General features: G+C 40.1%; 2 protein-coding genes across 6 annotated transcripts in view; both read right to left on the bottom strand.

Moving 5' to 3' along the window:
* Positions 1-3,271, bottom strand: part of aass (aminoadipate-semialdehyde synthase) — a 36,099-nt gene extending 32,828 nt beyond the window's left edge. For 3 of the 5 annotated variants that reach the window (XR_010912188.1, XR_010912187.1, XM_067492783.1), the window contains exons 1-4: positions 3,116-3,271; positions 1,561-1,883; positions 1,124-1,300; positions 226-310 (exon numbers count right to left, since the gene is read on the bottom strand). Coding sequence is in view for 3 of the 5 variants with exons in the window: in XM_067492783.1 (XP_067348884.1) it covers positions 226-310; positions 1,124-1,300; positions 1,561-1,857 (559 nt within the window). In the remaining 2 variants the exon portion in view is untranslated. The remainder of the gene's footprint in view (positions 1-225; positions 311-1,123; positions 1,301-1,560; positions 1,884-3,115) is intronic. The other 2 variants (XM_067492785.1, XM_067492784.1) reach the window with 2 other exon arrangements.
* A 4,168-nt stretch (positions 3,272-7,439) lies between these two features.
* Positions 7,440-17,034, bottom strand: fezf1 (FEZ family zinc finger 1). The gene is made up of 4 exons (XM_067493935.1): positions 15,561-17,034; positions 14,444-14,578; positions 13,213-13,345; positions 7,440-12,079 (listed from the first exon to the last, which is right to left on the bottom strand). Exons 1-4 carry the CDS (start codon positions 16,368-16,370, stop codon positions 11,844-11,846), a joined length of 1,314 nt encoding a protein of 437 aa, XP_067350036.1. The 5' UTR covers positions 16,371-17,034; the 3' UTR covers positions 7,440-11,843.
* Between the last annotated feature and the right edge of the window lie 2,163 nt (positions 17,035-19,197).

Genomic DNA, 19,197 nt, shown 5'->3' on the forward strand with positions numbered 1-19,197 from the left:
AACCGATTCTCAGCATTTTATTTGCACTAAATGAGATTAACAGAAGTAAAGTTGTAGTTGTGGCATCGTGATGCAAGTTTCTCCACCGGCTACCAGGCTACCAGAAGAGACACTCAGGTGGCCAAGTCTTTTATTGTCTTAAGCCGCAATCAACTTTCACAACAGCCCTCACAAGAGACTGAGCAGTTACGTACGGCTGCAAAACCTGCCAATTTGTCATCCTACCTGCAACACCGGCCCACTGCCCAAAGGCTACAATCCGCTGGCCATTACCATCGACCATCTTTTCATAATCAATCAGACGGACCTCCTGAAAAAACAAAATGAACGTTGTTATAGTGTGACAAATTAAAATAGAAATAATAGAAAGCTAAGCTACAAAACTAGAAGTTTGTCTAAGAAAACTTAACTCTGCTGTTTGATCTACTCCTTTTAAGTTCTGCGTTTTGTCTGAGCTGCTTCCACTTTGGTTGATTGAGACTTATGTATCTTGCTTTTATGTTCATATGATTGAAACCTGACTTTCTATAATAGCGAGACACATTATTGGCACAGGATTAAGAAGCCTTAGAGAGGCAGATTACACGTGCCAAGTGTGTCATTATTTCATTGCATCCATAAGGACAAACTGGCCCTGTTCTCATGAATAAAGTTAATAAGGAAACTGATAACATAATAATAAGGCCTGGGTATTTACATCTGGGAATTCTGGTATTTAGTAAATGGGTGTTTGCCCCTGTATTACATCATTTACATATTCAGCTCTGAATGAACACAATTGGACAGAATTCTCTGAGGTGTCACCCATTGTGATACAGGACATTTGCATTAGGTTTAAATGCATTTAACTCTCAGTTCACACTTGTTGCCACTACAGAGGCTCATTGTGCAGCAAGTTCCCAATGAAAAAGGATGACCTCCTTTTACTGTAGATCCTTGCCTTGCATTAACATACACTTAAGTAACCAGGCTACTTGAAGAAAAACTATAAAATTATATTATATTAAAACTATAAATAGTAATTATAGTAGCGCACTACATGTAAACAATGATATTTATAAGGGGGCCATACTGGGCAAGGACTGCTGTAGGAATCTTTTAGGTTTAATTTGAGGACTCTCACCTTCCTCAGCAGGTCGTCCAGAAGCCCCATGTTGGCCTCCTGAGCCTTGATAGTGTGGGAAAAAAATGCATAGGTCTTCCTGGGAATGATCTTTTCCTCGGGCGGCCTCTTCACGCCGATTATTAGCGTTGCCTCCGAAATGTCCTCCTGAATAATGGCCCCAGCCTTCATGTAATACTGAAACAAAACACAGAGTGAATTAAGAATAGGTGTAACACTTGAAATGTTTGTGTAAGTTTCGTGTTAAGTTACTGTGTTTTTGTGCTTTGTGGGTCATTGTCTTTGTAAACCCTGTTTCATAAAGATGCTCTATATATTTAGTTTATTATTGTCATTTTCAGTTTGGGGACGTTAAAGTTTCATGAATGTAGGACAAATGTGGGAAATTTGACAGAAAACTAAACATTCTTAGTAATAGACATGGTTTAGAACCTCACCCTCTCGTGGATGGCTCTGCGGTTGGATGGCTGAACCAGGACTTTGACGCCAGCATTAGTGAGGTCCCTGACATGGCGGGGTGCCAGAGGCGCCCTCCTTTCCCAGGGGCTCACGTCCTCACGGCGGATGGCTATGACGGCTTTGAGATGTTCATAGCGCCGCTGGCCTGCTTGGCATTTCTGCGTCCTCTTACTTTGGTGACAGATGAATCTGAACATGGCTGCACCACGCTGCTTGGGATCAAATATGAAGCCACAGACTGCTGACCATGGCACATTTTTCACAAACTGACTCATGAGAAATAGTCAGGAGGTGACACAAACTGCAAAAAATGTAATTAAACGGTGAGTGTGTTTCGTCAAACAATGAATTTGGACAATCAGACCTTCTGACCCAGTATGTAAAGACCGTTTGAGGCCTGCAACTAATTTTTAATCTCATTAAAGTTATGTTTGCTGTTTAGAAAGAGCTGCTGACAAACGGTATTCTGACAGACTACAAAAAAATTCAGCAATCAGTAGATTAGCTTAGCTAGCAAACACTGTAAGTAGCCTGGCCCTGTCCTAACTTAACACATTTGTTAATGCATAGCTACCAAAAGCAAAGGGTAAAATGGCAATTTGCTGTTTTACGTGGGTTATGTTTCTGTGATGCCAGGACAAAAAGTTATTCCTAAAATGCTATTTCCCTTAAATATGTATTTGAGCCATTTTATGATCATAAAAACTTTTGTTTACCGATATCAGCATAAATGTCCCGGGATTTGCACATCAGTAGTCCTGACGCAACCAAAAACCCCAATGTGATAACGTTTTGCAATAGTCATTAATGAACAGTCACAGATAAAAAGTTACAATAAAATATAGTGTTAAGTGAGGAAGGAAACTGTAATACAACAGAATTTATCCTCATTTTTGTGCATTCATAATTCAACACACAACCCTCATAAAACCACAGATTCTCATTTTAACACGTGTTATTCAGATATTTTAGTTAAGATTAGCCAGAGCCTAGCTAGCAGTTTCCCTCAGTCTTAATGCTAATCTAGGCCAATTGGATACCGGTGGCCAACAGACCAGGAATCTTCTCCGTCTCCAAAATAGTGCATTTCCCACATTGTCAGATTAAGTTCCCAATTGACCTCCAGGTTGGAAACCGGTGGCGACAGGTTATAAGGAACTTTAAACCAGTGCATTTGCCAAACATATTCGAGCTCATTCCAAACACTCGAACACAAACGTTAACTTAAACCTGAAATGTTTGAGGAGCGAGGATTTAGTAGCGCAGCCACGCAGCATGCAGGGCAGATAAACGGCGTCTATAATTAGCTTAATATTAAACCCGACAGGTACGTTACGTCACCGTGCACCAGAGTATGAATTAGCTCAATGTTGAACCCTGCGGACAAAGAATTCAAATCTGTAACAATGTTAATGGAGTTTCCTGGAGGTCTTCGCCTGAAGTTAACGTGACGTTCAGGCTTTTTACCCATAAGAGCTTTTTGTCAACACTAAATACAATTATCGACACACCAAACAATAGTTTGTGACCGACCTTACTAAGGGGTTTCTCTGCACCACGCCGCCTCCAGCCGAGAAAAGGTGGACGAGGTGGACCAACAGCAGTTTCACACGGAGGTCAGGGGCAGCAGATCCTGAGGTTCTAGCACGTTCACGCTGTAAACCAATCCGCTTCCGGCCAGAGCTTCAAAATAAAAAGGTAGAGTCCTGAGGTCAAGCCAAAAAAACCTGACAGTTATTTTCAGTAACACTGCGTCTGATAGTTGTTTCTTTTAATACATTCGGAAAAGCCGCAAATATTTCGATTCAAAAAGCTGCCCCTCTCTCAGCATCAGCAATGCGCCATGTGCAATACCTCTCTTGGCGTTTTACTGCAGTGATGAAATATTATTAAAAAGGTATAAAACTAATAAGAAATAGAGTGAAAAAGGATTTTGCAATTTTCACTTTTTCCCTTGGTCCATTTCACACAAATAACAAGATCCCAGATATAGAGGAGGTTATATCAATACCTCTATATTCACAATAGTGTACATTGTCTGTTTATAATGTCTACATGAGACATAACCACAAAAGAACGTCCACGTACATTTAAACATGCAGTCTTTTACTTTAAGGTTACAGCTCCTAGCTTCCGGTTTAATTCCACCACACTGAGTCCGTGAGCAGATGTCTGTGGAGTTTAGAGTTACAGGACAAAGGTAAGTTTGATTTCGTTTGCAGCGCACTCCGTAAGGGGCTTCAGTGCTGCACTGCAAGTGTAGGTTGTTACGAGCAAGTTTTAAAAAGTTTCCAGACATGCCTGGATTTGAGACAGGATGTGGATTACAGCTAAATAATTTCCTGCTGGATGGACGGAGCTACATGAATGTGATATTCCATCAAAGCTTCACATAGATAAATAAAACGAGCACCTGTAGATCTAGAGCACATCGGGATTTGACTCACATGTTTGAGCCTGTGCAGAGCGTCTATAAATCTGCAAAGTCCGGAAAGTTTCTCAACCAATGAGTTTCCAGATCTGAGGAACTGCCTCCCGTTTTCCCTGTCGCATAGAGATGACAAAACAAGCAATAAAAACGTGGACTGCATGTTTACTTTTTTCTTTTGTTCCAAAGAGAATATCTATAGTAAATTATAATAACTGTCTGTTTGAAGCCATGTTCACTCCACATCTATTTCATTCTACTATATTTAATTTTTAATGTTCTCCTGTAATCTGCACATACAATGTCTAATACCATAAACCTCATGGAAAAGTTCCTGCTTTCTCTTTTGACAACAACCATAGTGAAGTAAAAAAAAAATAATAATAATAATAATAATAATAATAGTGCTACCCCAGGCACTGTCTGGACCTGCCCCTGACTGGTGGGAAAAAGCTGTGGAATAAAACTAGTTATATTCCTGTTTGTTTGTTCCTGAACTCAGTAAAGAAAAAACAAACAAACTGTGGAATAAAAAAGCATAAAGTCAAACTTTTCTGAGCTGAGTAAATACCATACAGTTGGCTGTGGAAAACAGCTGAGCAGGGTCTGCAAATTAAAATGTCTGTAAATCATACACGGTTCATCCAATATTTTTAACAAAGCCTTATATTAAAGCTGACAGTCTACGGTTTAAGCACATCTTTATTGTTCAATTACAAATCCATTATGGTGAAGTAAAAAAGTAATTCAAAATTGATAAAAATTATTTAGGGTAAGTCAGAACTATCATGTAGACACATAAAATATCACAATTATTATTTTAAAAGGGAATATTTTCACTTAGTATCTGATAGTTTTCAGGACCCCCAGCAATTCACTTTTTGTTTGAAAAAAAAAAAAAAAAACAGCCAGTCCCTTGTAAATTCTGTGCGACCTTGCAATTGAAAACAGTTCAAAACGTTGTAATATACATTCCAGTTTTTTGGAAAATCTCTCATGAAATTAGGTATGTTAGGCTGCAAGAATCACAAAAACACATCCGCAAAATCCTGGAGGGACTAACTTATCGTCATAGGTCATTTATCTCACAGTGCAGTTTTCATTATTCAGTTAATGCTTCTATTGGTTTAAGTTTCTATTTCCTTTTCCTTTTCTGTAACTATACTTTAAAACTATTTAAAACCAACTTTTCTTAGTTTAGCATTGACAGTTCCTGATGGGAAATCTGCTTTTTAAGACTTTGTAATCACAAAGATTTGCCTAAATGTTGCTTAGTATGACTCACTAGATACAAACAAGCCTTAATGAATATTTTTCTATCTTTGTTTGAAAAAGAACTAGTGTTTGGGAACCTGTTGACCCCACTGTTCATGACCAACCAGTACTGCAGAGCTGAAATTAGGTTTTCATCGGCTAAAAGAAAATTAATTTACAATAATTGTTTTATTTATTTTTGGAGCATACCTTTTTGCCCCCAAATTCCCTGATGGATATTACATTGTGTTGTATCCGATTTTACAGTTTGATGTTGTATCATACTATATTTTTTTCAGTTTTACTGTACTGCATTGTATAATATGACATTATACGAGTTTGTATTGTACTGTGTTGTATCATATTGAATCACACTGTACTATAACATACTGAGGAGGAGCAAATAATCCCTGGCATGTCAAATGTATCCAGGCCAAAGCATATGGTGCAATACAAAACACAATGATATGATAGAATACATTATGATTAGGGGTGGGGCAACGTGTCAGCGAAATCGACGTGATCGATTACAAAAATATGTTCATTTAAGAAACGTGCATTGACACGGTGCAAGTTGGGCTATAAATTATTGGTACATACAGATTCGGTCCCTGGGAGAATAAAGAAATTACCTTGAAGAGCGCGGATTGACGGTCGTTCAACCATCACAAAAGCGATCATTTCAGCTGTGACTGCAGTTCCCTATTCACCATCATGTGTTCACCACACTAAGCTTGTTGGTTCATTGCAAACTGCTATGAACATTAGTTCACGTGGAGGTTTTAAAAAGTTGTATGTGCTGCGCTTAATGCACCAACTGTTCAACCTAATGGGCCACAGGTTCAGGTGGACGCGGACAGTAATTGTCCCAAACCAGGCAGGACCCTGTAGCTGTCAGCAGCAGACAGAGGAGGACAGGGACCAGTGACAGGGACTGATTTCATGTTCATTCTTTATTCTGTTCCGTTTACTTTAGTTTAAATACTGTGACTGTTCAGTGAGGAGATGTAGATGCACCACATTCCTTTAACTTAAATTGAAATAGTTCTTGCTCTAATTATATAGTGGAGAGACTTTGTATTAGCCATAAAAACATGGATTACCAGGTAGGACCAGGCTTTTTGGGGGGAAGGAATAATACCCTGTAGTGCATACTTTGAATTATTATATTGGAATATAAATGATTGACAAATTAAAAAGTTTATTTTTTAGTAAATTATTTTATGTTATTATGTTAGGATATATATATATATATATATACCAGCTCTGTTGCAGACTCTTATCAGGTCAGATTGTGTGATGGATCAGGCTTTGGCTGGCAGGCAGATAAAAAGATGGGCAAGGCAAACAAGAGTTTGATATATGTTCTTATATATTATAATAAAACTGTTTTTCTTTTAGCATTTTCCATCACGTTTGCTGAAGACCCCCAAAGAAGCCAATGCTCCCACTTTGAAAACCAGGAGTCAGATGAGTGCAGTATCTGGCTGAAAGATGACTGAATCAAAATAAACTATAGCACGTGTGTTCATAATAATGACAGAACATTTTTTTCAGCAAAACAGTGTGGCTCACTGGTGATTTTGGACCAGAGTGTAGTCATTAGCACGGGCCCGACCCTGAACTAATGGGTTTAAGCTAAAAGGACAAAAAAATTTTAAACATTTAAAATACAGTGCATACAGAAAGTACTCCCACTGTTAACTTTGTTATGTTACAGCCTTTTTCCAAAATGGACCAAATTAATTATTTTCCTCAAAATCCTACAAACAATTCCCCATAATGAAAATCTTTGCAAAGTAATGAAAAATAAAAACCGAAAGAAATGTACATAATTATGTACATTTTAGGGTACAGAAAAGTTTCTGCAGCATTTAAGGTCCCAGTGAGCACAGTGGCCCCTTCCTAGAGCGGGCCGGCCAAACTGAGCGATCAAGAGAGAAGGGCCTTAGTCAGGGAGGTGACCAAGAACCCAATGAGCACACTGGCCTCCATCATCTGTAAATGGAAGAAATTTGGAACCCCCAGGACTCTTCCTAGAGCTGGCCGACCGGCCAAACAGGGAGAAGGGCCTTAGTCAGGGAGGTGACCAAGAACCCAATGGTTACTCCGAAAGAGCTCCAGCATCTCTCTGTGAAAAGAGGAGAACCTTCCAGAAGAACAAGCATCTCTGCACCAGTCCACCAATCAGGCCTGTATGGTAGAGTGGCCATGCAGAAACCTCTCCTCAACAAAAGACACATCACAGCCCACCTGAAGGACTCTCAGTCCATGAGAAACAAAATTTTCTGGTCTGAAGAAACAAAGATTGAACTCTTTGGCCTAAATGCCTAAATGCAAAGTGTCATGTCTGGAGGAAACCAGGCACCTATCACCACCTGGTCAATACCATCCCTACACTAAAACATGGTGGTGGCAGCATCATGGTGTGGGGATGTTTTTCAGCAGCAGGAACTGGGAAACTAGTCAGGATCGAGGGAAAGATGAAGGCAGCAATGTCCAGAGACGTCCTTGATGAAAACCTGTTCCAGAGCATCTGGACCTCAGACTGGGGCGAGGGTTCATCTTTGAACAGGACAATGACAGTAAGCACACAGTCAAGATAATTTATTTTTGTTTTTTTATTTATCCAGACTAGTGCAGTCAACTCATCCACCTTGTTCTCCAAAGACCTCACGTTGCCCATAATCAGAGATGGGAGAAGCAGCATGAATCTTCACACCCTCACTCGCCTGTTTTCTTTTAAAACTTTTTTCCACAATAAACATCTACATCAATGGACTTAGAGTTCCATCAATCTTACTTCCTCAGATTTAACAACAATCATTGATCATAACCACCATTATAATATAAGGCTCGACTAATAATCAGAGGATAGGAACGAGAAACTTCAGAATGTCCTCTGTCCAAAATGAGCTGAGGGGTTTTTAATTGTGAGTGTCCAGGCTGGTGTCAGGACCAGATGGATTAGAGGTCAGAAGGTCAGGGGTGAGGTTTAGTTAGGTCTGGCTCCAAAACATCACCAGATATGGATAGATTTTTTATATTTATGTAACATTACCCACTAACCCCCTAACAGCCCATTCCCCCTCCCCAGCGATGCAGTGCCGGTCCAAGCCCGGTAGAAATTGGGGAGGGTTGCGTCAGGAAGGGCATCCGGCGTAAAAACTGTGCCAAATCAACATGCGGACAATGATCCGCTGTGGCGACCCCGAACTCACGGGATAAAGCCAAAAGGAGAGTTAGTTAGTAACATTACCCACTGGCCCCCTTTTGGGCACGGTCTTTTTCCTTCCTTCAAGCTCATTCATTCATCAGGTTTCCCTGGTTCCCCAACACCTGACGCTGACCTTGTTGACCCAGGTGATGTCTGAGCTGGTGTGACTCTTGTGTTTTCAAAACTCATTGCAAACAAGGGAGGCAGATAGCATTAAGGGCCATGCCTAAGGGCCAAGACTGGATATTGTCCATGGCCTGACCAGGATCCAAACCCCCAACCTTCTGTACCAAATGCTGCGGTGTTTAGTATTTATTTATTTATTATAATAATGACAAATGCGGTTGGAGGTGAGGGCTTAAACACCCGCAACAACCAGTGTGTTTAGACTGCTTGTTTGATCTGGTTCGCGTTGTTGGTCTCCCATACTGTAGTCGCCGCCGTTTACAGCAGCACACAGAAAACTGCTGTACAAGGACGTGGCTGATTACTGTATGTGTGCAATCCACTGTATCATCATTAATCAAGGCTCAAGTGTGTTTAAGGTTTGACTCATCTACAGTTTCTTTTGCAGATCCCCCAATTTCATAGGAGTGCAGTTTTTTGAGTTTTTGAAGAATTACTCCCTAAAATTACCAGTTCATTCATTCAGTGTGGTTTTTCATAAAAGCCCCTCGAAGGCTGGCATCTTCTACCCTAAAATTACTTCAAATGTAGTAATTCTGATTACTGCCAGGATATAGAAAATACCAAAAATTAAAACACCGGGAAAAACATTAAAAACATTTTGTCCACAAGTGTAAATAATATTTCCATGTCATTCAATCTTAGCTTTAAATTTTAAAAAATATGACTTTAAATTATTGGTTCTGAAATAAAACAATTAAGCAATTTAATGGTTGGTACAGTTTACTGGTTGTAATTATTATTAATGATATTATTATACTACTACGAGCAATTAAAAAAACTTTGAAATTCCCCACTGTGTAAACAATGTACAATATACACACCAGATTACCTCCCCCCCCCAAAAAAATAAGTCACGCTCACAGTTTTTATTAAGAGCTATATCCAAAACTCATCTGTAAAGTTTATTCCACCCGCTTGGAAAAAACGGAAAACGAGGCATCGAGTAAACCGTCTTATTGTCAGCACCAGGTATGTATTGTTTCTCCGGAAGTCCCGGATTTACCTCAACAAGTCCTTCAGGTGAGAGGCCGGATCTACGGTTGCAGGCTGGTGGGTTAATTGAGTGGATGATAAAATGAAACATGTGGCTCCGGTTTACAGGTTGAACTGCCTCACAAAACCCGAAGGGACTGAGGAGCCACTGGTCTCATTTGGCGTTGACGCGAAAACCCGGTTCGAAAATGTCGACCCAAAGGGCCTTTCTCAGTGACAGGATGAGCCGCTTCCTTGTTTGTCAGATGACCAATGAAAAACCAGGCCTGGAATCATGTGACCTATTGGTTTCGCGCTTAAGTGAAGGAACGTGCACATGTAAGACTTCCGCGGCTCTGTGAGTGTTATGTTATAAGTCTTTGCATTTTTTTGTGTCCTGTTGTTGTCTGTCAGTAGCCGTATATGCTATTTTTGTTGAGCCCACTGCTATTCTGCATCTGTATTAGTTTTTGGTTCAATAAATTAAAAAAAACAAAAACAAACGAAGACTTCCGTTACTCCCCGGAAATTAAAGAGTTCGTTAAGAAGTAATTCATAACGTTGCAGAATTTCTTAATAAAAATAAAATAACAAATGTAATTATAATAATAATTCAAAATTGGACCTGTCAATCTAGCTATGAAAACCTGGTTGACATGTAGGATAAATTACATCCTTCTGTTTCCTGTGTGGTGAACACAGTCCCGCTTATACAGATTATAAATGTATAATGTTTTTTATTTGTTATCAATAAACCGAGGTGCAGTACAATTGCATGGAAGATTTACAAGGATATAGGTCCTGTTTTTCTTGTTAATTTATCACCTTCCATAAAAATTGTACTGTGCAGCATGGAACTTCACTGATTTTGAACTTGCTTCTTTCGGTTTTAGTTTGGGTGGTACATGCCCATAAATGCATTAAACTTCCCTACGTCAGAATATCTCTATTTCTAGTTGAAAAACATCTCCAGATGACATCCCTTGAAAGGAACCTTCAGTTCTGATTACATCATCTTGTTGCTCACACTATGGAGTCTGTAATCATGGTCAACCTGCTTTTCCAGAGCTCCCCCAGATGACATCATCTGAACTCCTAATGATGAAAAAGTCCTCCAGGTGATGTCATCTTGAGGAGCTAGAAGCAGATAGAAGCAGATCTACTTGCATCTCATTAAATGTAAACACTTTTCTGATAGGACTTTGCTTTGATGTTTTCACCTTGACTTAGATTTTTGCTGCCTTGTACCTCACTTGTAAGTCGTTTTGGATAAAAGCATCTGCTAAAGGACTAAATATAAATGTAAATATTTTAATAGGGAAGTCAGAGGGAAGTTTAAAAACATTAATGTTAATTTACCCCTCAACTAAAGCCATAGAAAGCAAGTTGAAGATCGGTGAAGTTGCCCTTTACGTTTTGGTTGCAGTACATTTGCCGACTTAAATAATTTATAAAATGCAAAATTGTAAAATCCTGCACAGGATATAAAACACCAGGAATCTGCAGAAAGACACCGTCTTGTTTGCTTTGAAAAACTTTGATCATGTGCAGAGGTCAGAGTAATGAAAACACAGTTTTAACTTAACTGATGTGCAACAAAGAAGCAAAGTCACCTAAAACAGACAACAGTAAATAATTTAGGTGAATAAATAACGAATTTGAAGGAACAAAAGTGCAACATTCATTGGTGGTTGTAGGAAAGTATTTCAAAATTTTGTACGTTTTTAAAAATCAAGTGGTTCAAGAATCAAGTCACTTAAGAGTAAGCCGTAAAAACTCAGGATTTGTGGGAATTTACTCATTTAAGGGAATAAAAGCTCAATATTGGACTCACTAATTGGTATTTTAGAAGTAATGCTCTGTATTGTAGGCAACACTTGGAATTTTGTGGTTGCACAAAAGAGAAGCAAGCAGCCAAATGAAGTGTTGTGATTTCAGGAGCCATTAGTGATTCAAAGAGTCACTAGTCTGAGGGAACAAAGCACATAATTTATTAACATGAGGTCATGAGTTACTCATTTTTGAAAAAAAATCTTCTCCCTGACACTGACAGAGCACTGTGAATCTGTCTCATTAGGACTAAAGTTTTGTTCCTGATAGGGGGGGGGGGGGGGGGGTCACAGAGATCCCAGTGCTTCTTTTTGTTTTTCTTTAGGGATGAAGAGCACAGAGTCACCGTTCAGGTCAGAGCCGAGCGCCTCTCAGGCCTGGGGGGGCGACTGCGGGCCGGCCGGGTCGTGCAGCTTCCTGACGTGTTTCTTCAGGTCAAAGTTCCTGCAGAAGCCCTTGCCGCAGGTGGGACAGGTGAAGGGTTTCTTGTCATTGTGCGTGTGCATGTGGAAGGTGAGGTTGTACACCTGGTGGAACGCCTTGCTGCAGATCGAACACTTGAACTGCTTCTCGCCGCTGTGCGTCAGCCTGTGGTTCTTGTAGTTTCCTGCATCCAAGACCAGACGTCAGATCAGGACAAAAAGTAATGATTTTAACGTTTTTTGTTTTTTTTACCTTTTGGTTGCAGATACAAAAAAAAAAAAAAAAAAAAGAGAGAGAGACATTTCTACATTTCTACTTTGATTTTAAATGCTAGAGGACTAAAAAAAGCAAACCTCTGGTATGTCATAATAAATTGGGAGAAAAGTTTCAGAATTTCAACAGCTGAAATAGGTTTTTATCATGTAACCTCCTCTGGACGTTAACGTCCATTAAATAGATAATTACTGTGAAACCACAGGGGACAGAGACCACAAACAACACACAGTTTACCAACAGACTAACTAATCAATGCACACGTGCTACAGCATTTGTGGGACTGTTTAGGATGGTGGTACATTATGATTTTGAAGTTACATTTGTAGTGATGCAGTGCTGACAACCTCAAAGAGATGGTTTTAATGCTGTTGCTCACTGTGTCCTCTGACTGTGAAAACAATTAGACATGGAAACAAGTGTTGATAAGCTCTGTCACCTTCAGGTTTCGTTTTGGCTGCCAGGCTACTTCTCCGATTGATGAAGACCATTTACTTCAGGTAAACCTCTCCCGAGAGTTTTCTCTACCAAATATAAATGAGAAAATGGCCTCTCCTGTTTTCCTCTTTAGAGTAAATTACACATTGATGTTGTTCAGGAATACAGGGGCAATGAAAGTACAACAATCTGTGTGCAAGTGGTGTTTGCTCCACAATCCGAATAAAACAATAAATAATGAATGTTTTTGACTTGTTTTGCTTTGAAAACAATCAAAGTTGTGGCTGACTGCTGCCTGATTGGAACCATTGTGTGTGTGTGTGTGTGTGTGTGAGACGGTGATTAACGGGCTTTCTATGAGCTGTTTACATTATTTTGTCCACCCCCACCCATGAATCGTAACATTACTCTTTTCTGCTGCATTTAACGATGCTCTTCTACATATTTGGATGGAAATAATAGGAAAATGAGCATATTTTGCTTTAGAAAAGCACAACGTATCCCAGGAAACATGACACACACAGACACACAACGCGGTTTTCCAATCGGTTCCATTCACATCCACTGTTTCGTGTTGCAGATCATACAATTAATTTCAAATCTCACCTTTCTGATGAAAGCCCTTCCCGCAAAACTCGCACACGAACGGTTTGTATCCCGCGTGGATGCGCGTGTGCGTGTTGAGGGTGGAGCTGCGGTTGAAAGCTTTCCCGCACTGGTTACATTTGTGTGGTTTTTCCTTTAAAAAAATCAAAAGGGAAAATCATTTATATCAATGGAAGGAGATGAACACATTTAACAGAAACGTCTGAACGAGAAATAGTTGAGAACTATTTTAGTTTTTTTTATATTTTATTTATTCACAACAACAACTATAAATGTAAGTTTCTCCACATTTCCAGAGGAAACACATGTTTGTATGTTACTGTCACTGTGAAACCACAGGAGGAGCTCAAACACAACAAACGAGTTTCCACGAGTCTGATCGAAATTAAAGGTTTGAAAAACTGGAAAAATGTGGTATCGTTATAATTTATATTTATTTATACAATCAATGTACACATCTAATTTGTCTTAGTTTGTTACAGCTCAAATGTTCACACTTTACAAATACTTTTATTACTATTATTTTGCCTTTCGGCCGCCAAAATGTACCGTAGATTCGGTTTTTAAAAGAAAAATAACGTAAACAAAGCAAATATTTCAGCTTTAGTTTTATTTTTCTAATTAAAATCGAGTGAGCAGTTTTAACAGGCGCTTTAATTAAATGTCTGCACTTTTTAACATTAAAAACACAAAATTTTTGAAAGTCACAATCAGTGATCCGGATCAGTATCGAACACCACTGTGTTTTATTTTCTATATATTCTGGTATATCAATAGCCAGTGGACGATCTCATTATTGAAATTTTGACTCATTAATCAAGCGGCGTCGAGCGAATAAAAACGGGAAAAACGTGGACGTTTTTTTTTAAACACGTTTTCTCTGCTTTGATAGGAAACGTTTTTGGCGCTAAGGAAATTAACGGTAATAAGAAAAAAAATTAATAAAAAAAAAATCACACTTTTCAGTGTGACATTTTGGCGCTAAGGAGCATCTACAAACAACAATATAATAAGAATAATTATTAATGACCAACATTAAACTTTTTCATTGTGCTTTTAGCGCAGTACATAAATAATCAATGAACGTTAAGAATAAACAATAATAACAAATATACTTTGCGGCTACTTGCTATGCGTTTTCGATGTTAACTGAGTTCAACCGTTTTCAACAAGGGAGAAAATAAAAATCACAATTGAACATAAATATCTAATAATATATGGCTCGTCTTACCTGAGTGTGGATGATTTTGTGTCGGCACAGTGTGCTGGCTTGTCTGAATCCTTTCCCGCAAACTTTGCACACAAACGGGCGCGCACCGGTGTGCACGGGCATGTGGCGGGTCAGGTTGTAGTGCGCGTTAAACACCTTGGGGGGGTGAAAAAAACCAAAGCTTAGTAACAATAACCCCATCACTCTAAAATGCCATTAAATTCCAGTGAATCGCACAGCAGCGGACAAAGAGGAACGTGACGGTGCAACAGATCCGACAAGAAAAACCTTTTATATCCACAGATAATTACAGTTTAATGGTCGTTTTCATTAAACGCCAAAAATGAGGAAATAAAATAAAATGAACGTTAAAAAAACTCTGGTGTCCCCTTTAATGATCAGCTTGAGACTAATTTACCGTAATGAGTCAGGGCCGATTTAATGGAGCTTAAATAAGCCCTTAATTAAAAAAAAAAAACCTTTAAACCTGCACAAATGCTCCATTTGTAAATAACAACAACAACTGTGTTAGTTTTGATTCAAAATACAAATTTGAAACATTTATGATTTACTGGGTTTTTAAAATCAAAGATGAGCTGAATATAACAAATAAACGAGAATCAAAGTTATTAAAAAAAACAACACAACTGACAAGAAAATCAATCTATGAAAAACAAAAATAATTCCACTTAAAGAACTGCTCATGATTTATTCTGAAACGTGCGAAGATAAAAATAATTCAAAGCACCTGAGGATAAATTAATTAAACATTATACTCCAGTTTTTTTAAGCTCTAAATCTCCAATATTTAACATTAAAATATGAATCATTTCTCAAAGTCTGAGCATTTACCTCATTATCCTGTAAAGTGGAGCAAATTAAGATCAATTTAATCGTTGTAATTTTCTGATCGCGGGGTTTTATGAGATCATTCAGTTCTCCTTCCTTCGCGTTTCCTGGTTTTCCTTCTAAATCTTTTTATCCTCAAACACTGAGGAATTGAAAATGTGGATACAATGAAACCAAAGCTTCGCGTGTGTTTAATTAACGCCTGAATCGCTCTGCGGGTTTAGAGTCTCTGCTGTGATTGAATTTAGTTTCCACCTGCTCTTAAACACATCCCCCGGGCTGGACTCACCTTGCCGCAGACCTCGCAGGTGAAAACTTTGGGCTTGTTGCCGGGACAGGAGCCGCTGAGCCGCGCCGCCGCAGCCGCCGCGGAGCCCTTGAAGATCTTATCCGTGAGGATTTGGTCCCGCTCCTTCATGTAGTGCTGAATCTGGCTCTGAGACAGCTCCTTAAACGCCTGCACGCCGGACACCGGGTACCGCTCTCCGGCCTGCTGCACGCCCGGCTTGCCCTTCTCCGCCATGAAGGCTTTGTGGCGGGCGGTGAGCAGGTACGAGGCCATCGGGTGCAAGTTGACCAGACCGGCCGGTGGGGGACAGGCGCCGCTGTCACCGCTGCAGTTCAAGTAGCACACGGTGCCCATGGTGGGGAAGGACTGGTTCACCACCCGGGGTCTGAAGAGTTTGTACTGGCCGGAGGTTTGACTCACAGCGGAGTCCTCCTGCTGGTTCTTATAGTTCAACCCAAAGCCCAACAAGTCTGCGGGAGCGGCGAAAGAAGACGCGTCTATGTGACCCGGATCCAGCCCGGTGATACTGAGCCGAGGGCCCGGTTCGTACCCGAGCGGCACCAGCGGGATCATACAATGCAGGGAAGACGGACAGATGTCGGGTTTCCCCACGGGAGCGGACTGGATCCAGCTGGGGAGCGGTATCGACTTTGGCTCGGGCGTCCTGGCCATAATCCGGTCGATGGAGAAAGCGAGAGGCTTGCTGCTGCTGCCGCCGGAGGTGAGGATGTCGGAGCCCGCGGGCTGGCTCCCAGAAGCCGGGGGGGAGCCGAGGATCCCCGCTGGGCGGCGGAGGGGACCGTCCATCATCTCCGCATCAACTGCACCGCGACAACGACAACAACAAGAAGCTGCTGGAGAGAAGCCGGGGGTCGGTGCTGATCCTTACCGGCCCGCTGGAAAGGGCATCATCTGCCGGGGAACCCCCCCCTCCCTGCCCCAAATCTCCGGCCCAGTTCCTCTCACTCGCTGACGACAATCAGGGCGCCGCGGCTCGCTCGATAACGACGTGCGGAGAGCCGAGACCTCGCCGATCGTTACGTCCAGGAAGGTAAGCGGAAAGTAGATAATTTGCTCAATTCTTCTTCGTCGATTCTCTGCACTTGTCGCTGCTGGAAGAGGAGGAGGAGAGGAGGAGGAGGTTGTCCTTTACTTGGCAGGACTCCTGCTCAACTGGAAGGTATTTGGTAAATCCCAGGTCCCCTTGTGGCTTCGCGTGACATCTTAAAAAAAAAAAAAAAAACACACACACAAAAAATTCCTAATACGCCAGACTCGCAGCGGCCGCGGGGTCAGGAGCTGTCAGAGTTTTTGATCAGATGTGGACCCATCCGGCTCCGGAAACCCAGCCCTTTTACGCACGGCTCAGGAAAAACACGGAGCTGTCTTTTGGGTGAACTCAAGACAGAAAACGGATCGCGATATTGAGCACAAAATGGATCTGTCACCGATCTCAGCCTGGGTGGGCTCTGGGTCTCTGAACCGCCAACTTTGACTCAAGCTTGTCTTCACGCACCAGACTTTTAGATGCCACTCAAAACACTCTTGTAGCCACAATCGAAAGAAAAAAAAAAAAAACCCACCGCCCGCCGTCCTCTCATCACGCAAACAGCTCGTTCACGCACAGGGCAGATTGTAAAAAGTCAGGAAGAGTTTTGTGAAGCGTTTCACATTAAAGGGTTTGAGGAAAAGATGGAGAAAATAAGCCCCCTGACTCACCGGGCATTACTCCCATTCACAGTGAATCAGTGCAGAGCAGAAACAGCCAAAACAACCATTTTCAGTTATCAGTTAATGTTGGGACAACGGTGGATCCGTATAGTTGGTCGGCCGCTGCAGTCGTTCGATCCCCTGCTCCTTTGCTCTAAAGTGCTTTACCCTGAGTGCTAGATGAGAATAATCATTTTTAAAATGGGCTTTTAGAGCAATTTATGAAGTTTGTTTTGTCCTAAAATCACTTCAATTATTTAAAACATCCACTGTTGTATCTGTGTCTTTTTTTATGAATTTACATGTAAAAAAAAAAAAAAACTACATTATTTCAGTAAAACACAATGACTGACAAACGGCAGAATATCACCAGTCGGACTTTTCCCACGTTTATTGATCCAAACATTGAAGGGCCGGATTCTCAAATATTGTTTTGCAGCTTGAAATACTGACATGACGTCAAGGACACGAAGGGCCTCTGAATAATACACAGTAAGATACGAAATTAAATGGAGCCCACATTGTGAATTTAAAAACGTTTAACAGGAAAAGAAAATACAACCTGCCTAAAACATTTTTTCTGATTCACTTGCTAATTTTACATTGTAATAAATGTCAGTAAATAGCAGACGGTGCCTTACATGACAACAGGTGCAGAGGAACCTGCAGGTAGCGCCGGTGTTTCCACTAGTTATTCACAGTAAAATTACCTTGTTCATAGTAAACTTTGAACAGCGTAAAATGTTTATCTGTTAAAAATATGATTATCTCAGACTTTATGGATGTGGTTTGTGACGAGCTCTTGGAGTCTTTGGTTTTCTCACGGATCCCACATTATTTGAAGTGTTGTTGCTTTGGTCATTAGTTCAATTTCACGTGGAGGCAAAGCTGATTGTGTTTTTATCATATTTGTATGCTCATGCTATTTGCCCCTAATGTTGTTAAGTGTGATTTACTGATGGTGAAAAAAAAAAAACCTAACTAACAAACAAACACCACCACAACCATCGGGCTGCTGCTACATTTTAACATAAAATACAATATATAAATTATAAAAAGGTGGCAATCTCCTTCCGACTGCAAACGAATTTTAAAAGTGATTATTTAATTCTGTTACGATTATTATTGTGAAAAAAATAAATTAGCATAAAGATATTTATTAATTTATTTTAATGCAATAGACTGATTTATTTTGAAATACAACTATAATCTCGCAGCAGACTGAGCATCCAATCCTTGTAATTATTTTATTATTCATGATGAAAAAGGAGCCAATCTGGGGCTGTCAATTAGTATTTTATTTTGAAATCCCTTTATAGTTCAGAATTTTATACAATACTTTCATTTTTTATTTCCCATTTTCTTGGAAATCCGTTTCTCTTTTCGAGTCTGTCGATAATTCAATCGATCATTAGAACAATAGTTGTGTGTGTGTGTGTGTGTGTGTGTGTGTGTGTGTGTGTGTGTGTGTGTGTGTGTGTGTGTGTGTGTGTGTGTTTGTGTGTGTGTGTCTGGCAACAGCAACAGCAGGACTCAGACGGGTTTTTTTTTTTTTGTTGGAGGAAAAAGGTTTGATGCTCATTTTAGTCAGGAAAGAAAAGAAACAGCAGCTGATGGATAAACACGCAGCAGACAGTTTTCAGGGAACTAAAACCCTTAAAATTCTCCTCAACCTTTGTCCATCAAAAATATTGTGTAATATGACTATCGACTAACTAACATGACAGTAAAACTTGGATCAATTTGTCAAACAGTGCAGATCAACACAAATTTAAAACAAACATTTTTTAAAGGCTGAATTATTTAATTTAAAGCAGCCTAAAGTGATAATTTGCTTTAAATTACATATACATTATATTAATACCTAATTTTTATTGTTTAAAAAAAAACCCTCAATAATTAACAAGTGAAAAAGGGGAAGACAGAG

Source organism: Channa argus, chromosome 23, assembly GCF_033026475.1.
Source record: "Channa argus isolate prfri chromosome 23, Channa argus male v1.0, whole genome shotgun sequence".
NCBI lineage: Eukaryota > Metazoa > Chordata > Actinopteri > Anabantiformes > Channidae > Channa > Channa argus.

What these genes read in the sequence shown, in the direction of transcription:
- fezf1 (XM_067493935.1), bottom strand. Translation starts at nt 16,370, where the DNA reads ATGATGGACGGTCCCCTCCGCCGCCCAGCGGGGATCCTCGGCTCCCCC. An exon ending in CCTGCGAGGTCTGCGGCAAG is followed by an intron (nt 14,579 to 15,560) that starts GTGAGTCCAGCC and finishes CACCCCCCCAAG; the next exon opens with GTGTTTAACGCGCACTACAA. An exon ending in GAAGGGCTTTCATCAGAAAG is followed by an intron (nt 12,080 to 13,212) that starts GTGAGATTTGAA and finishes TCTTGGATGCAG; the next exon opens with GAAACTACAAGAACCACAGG.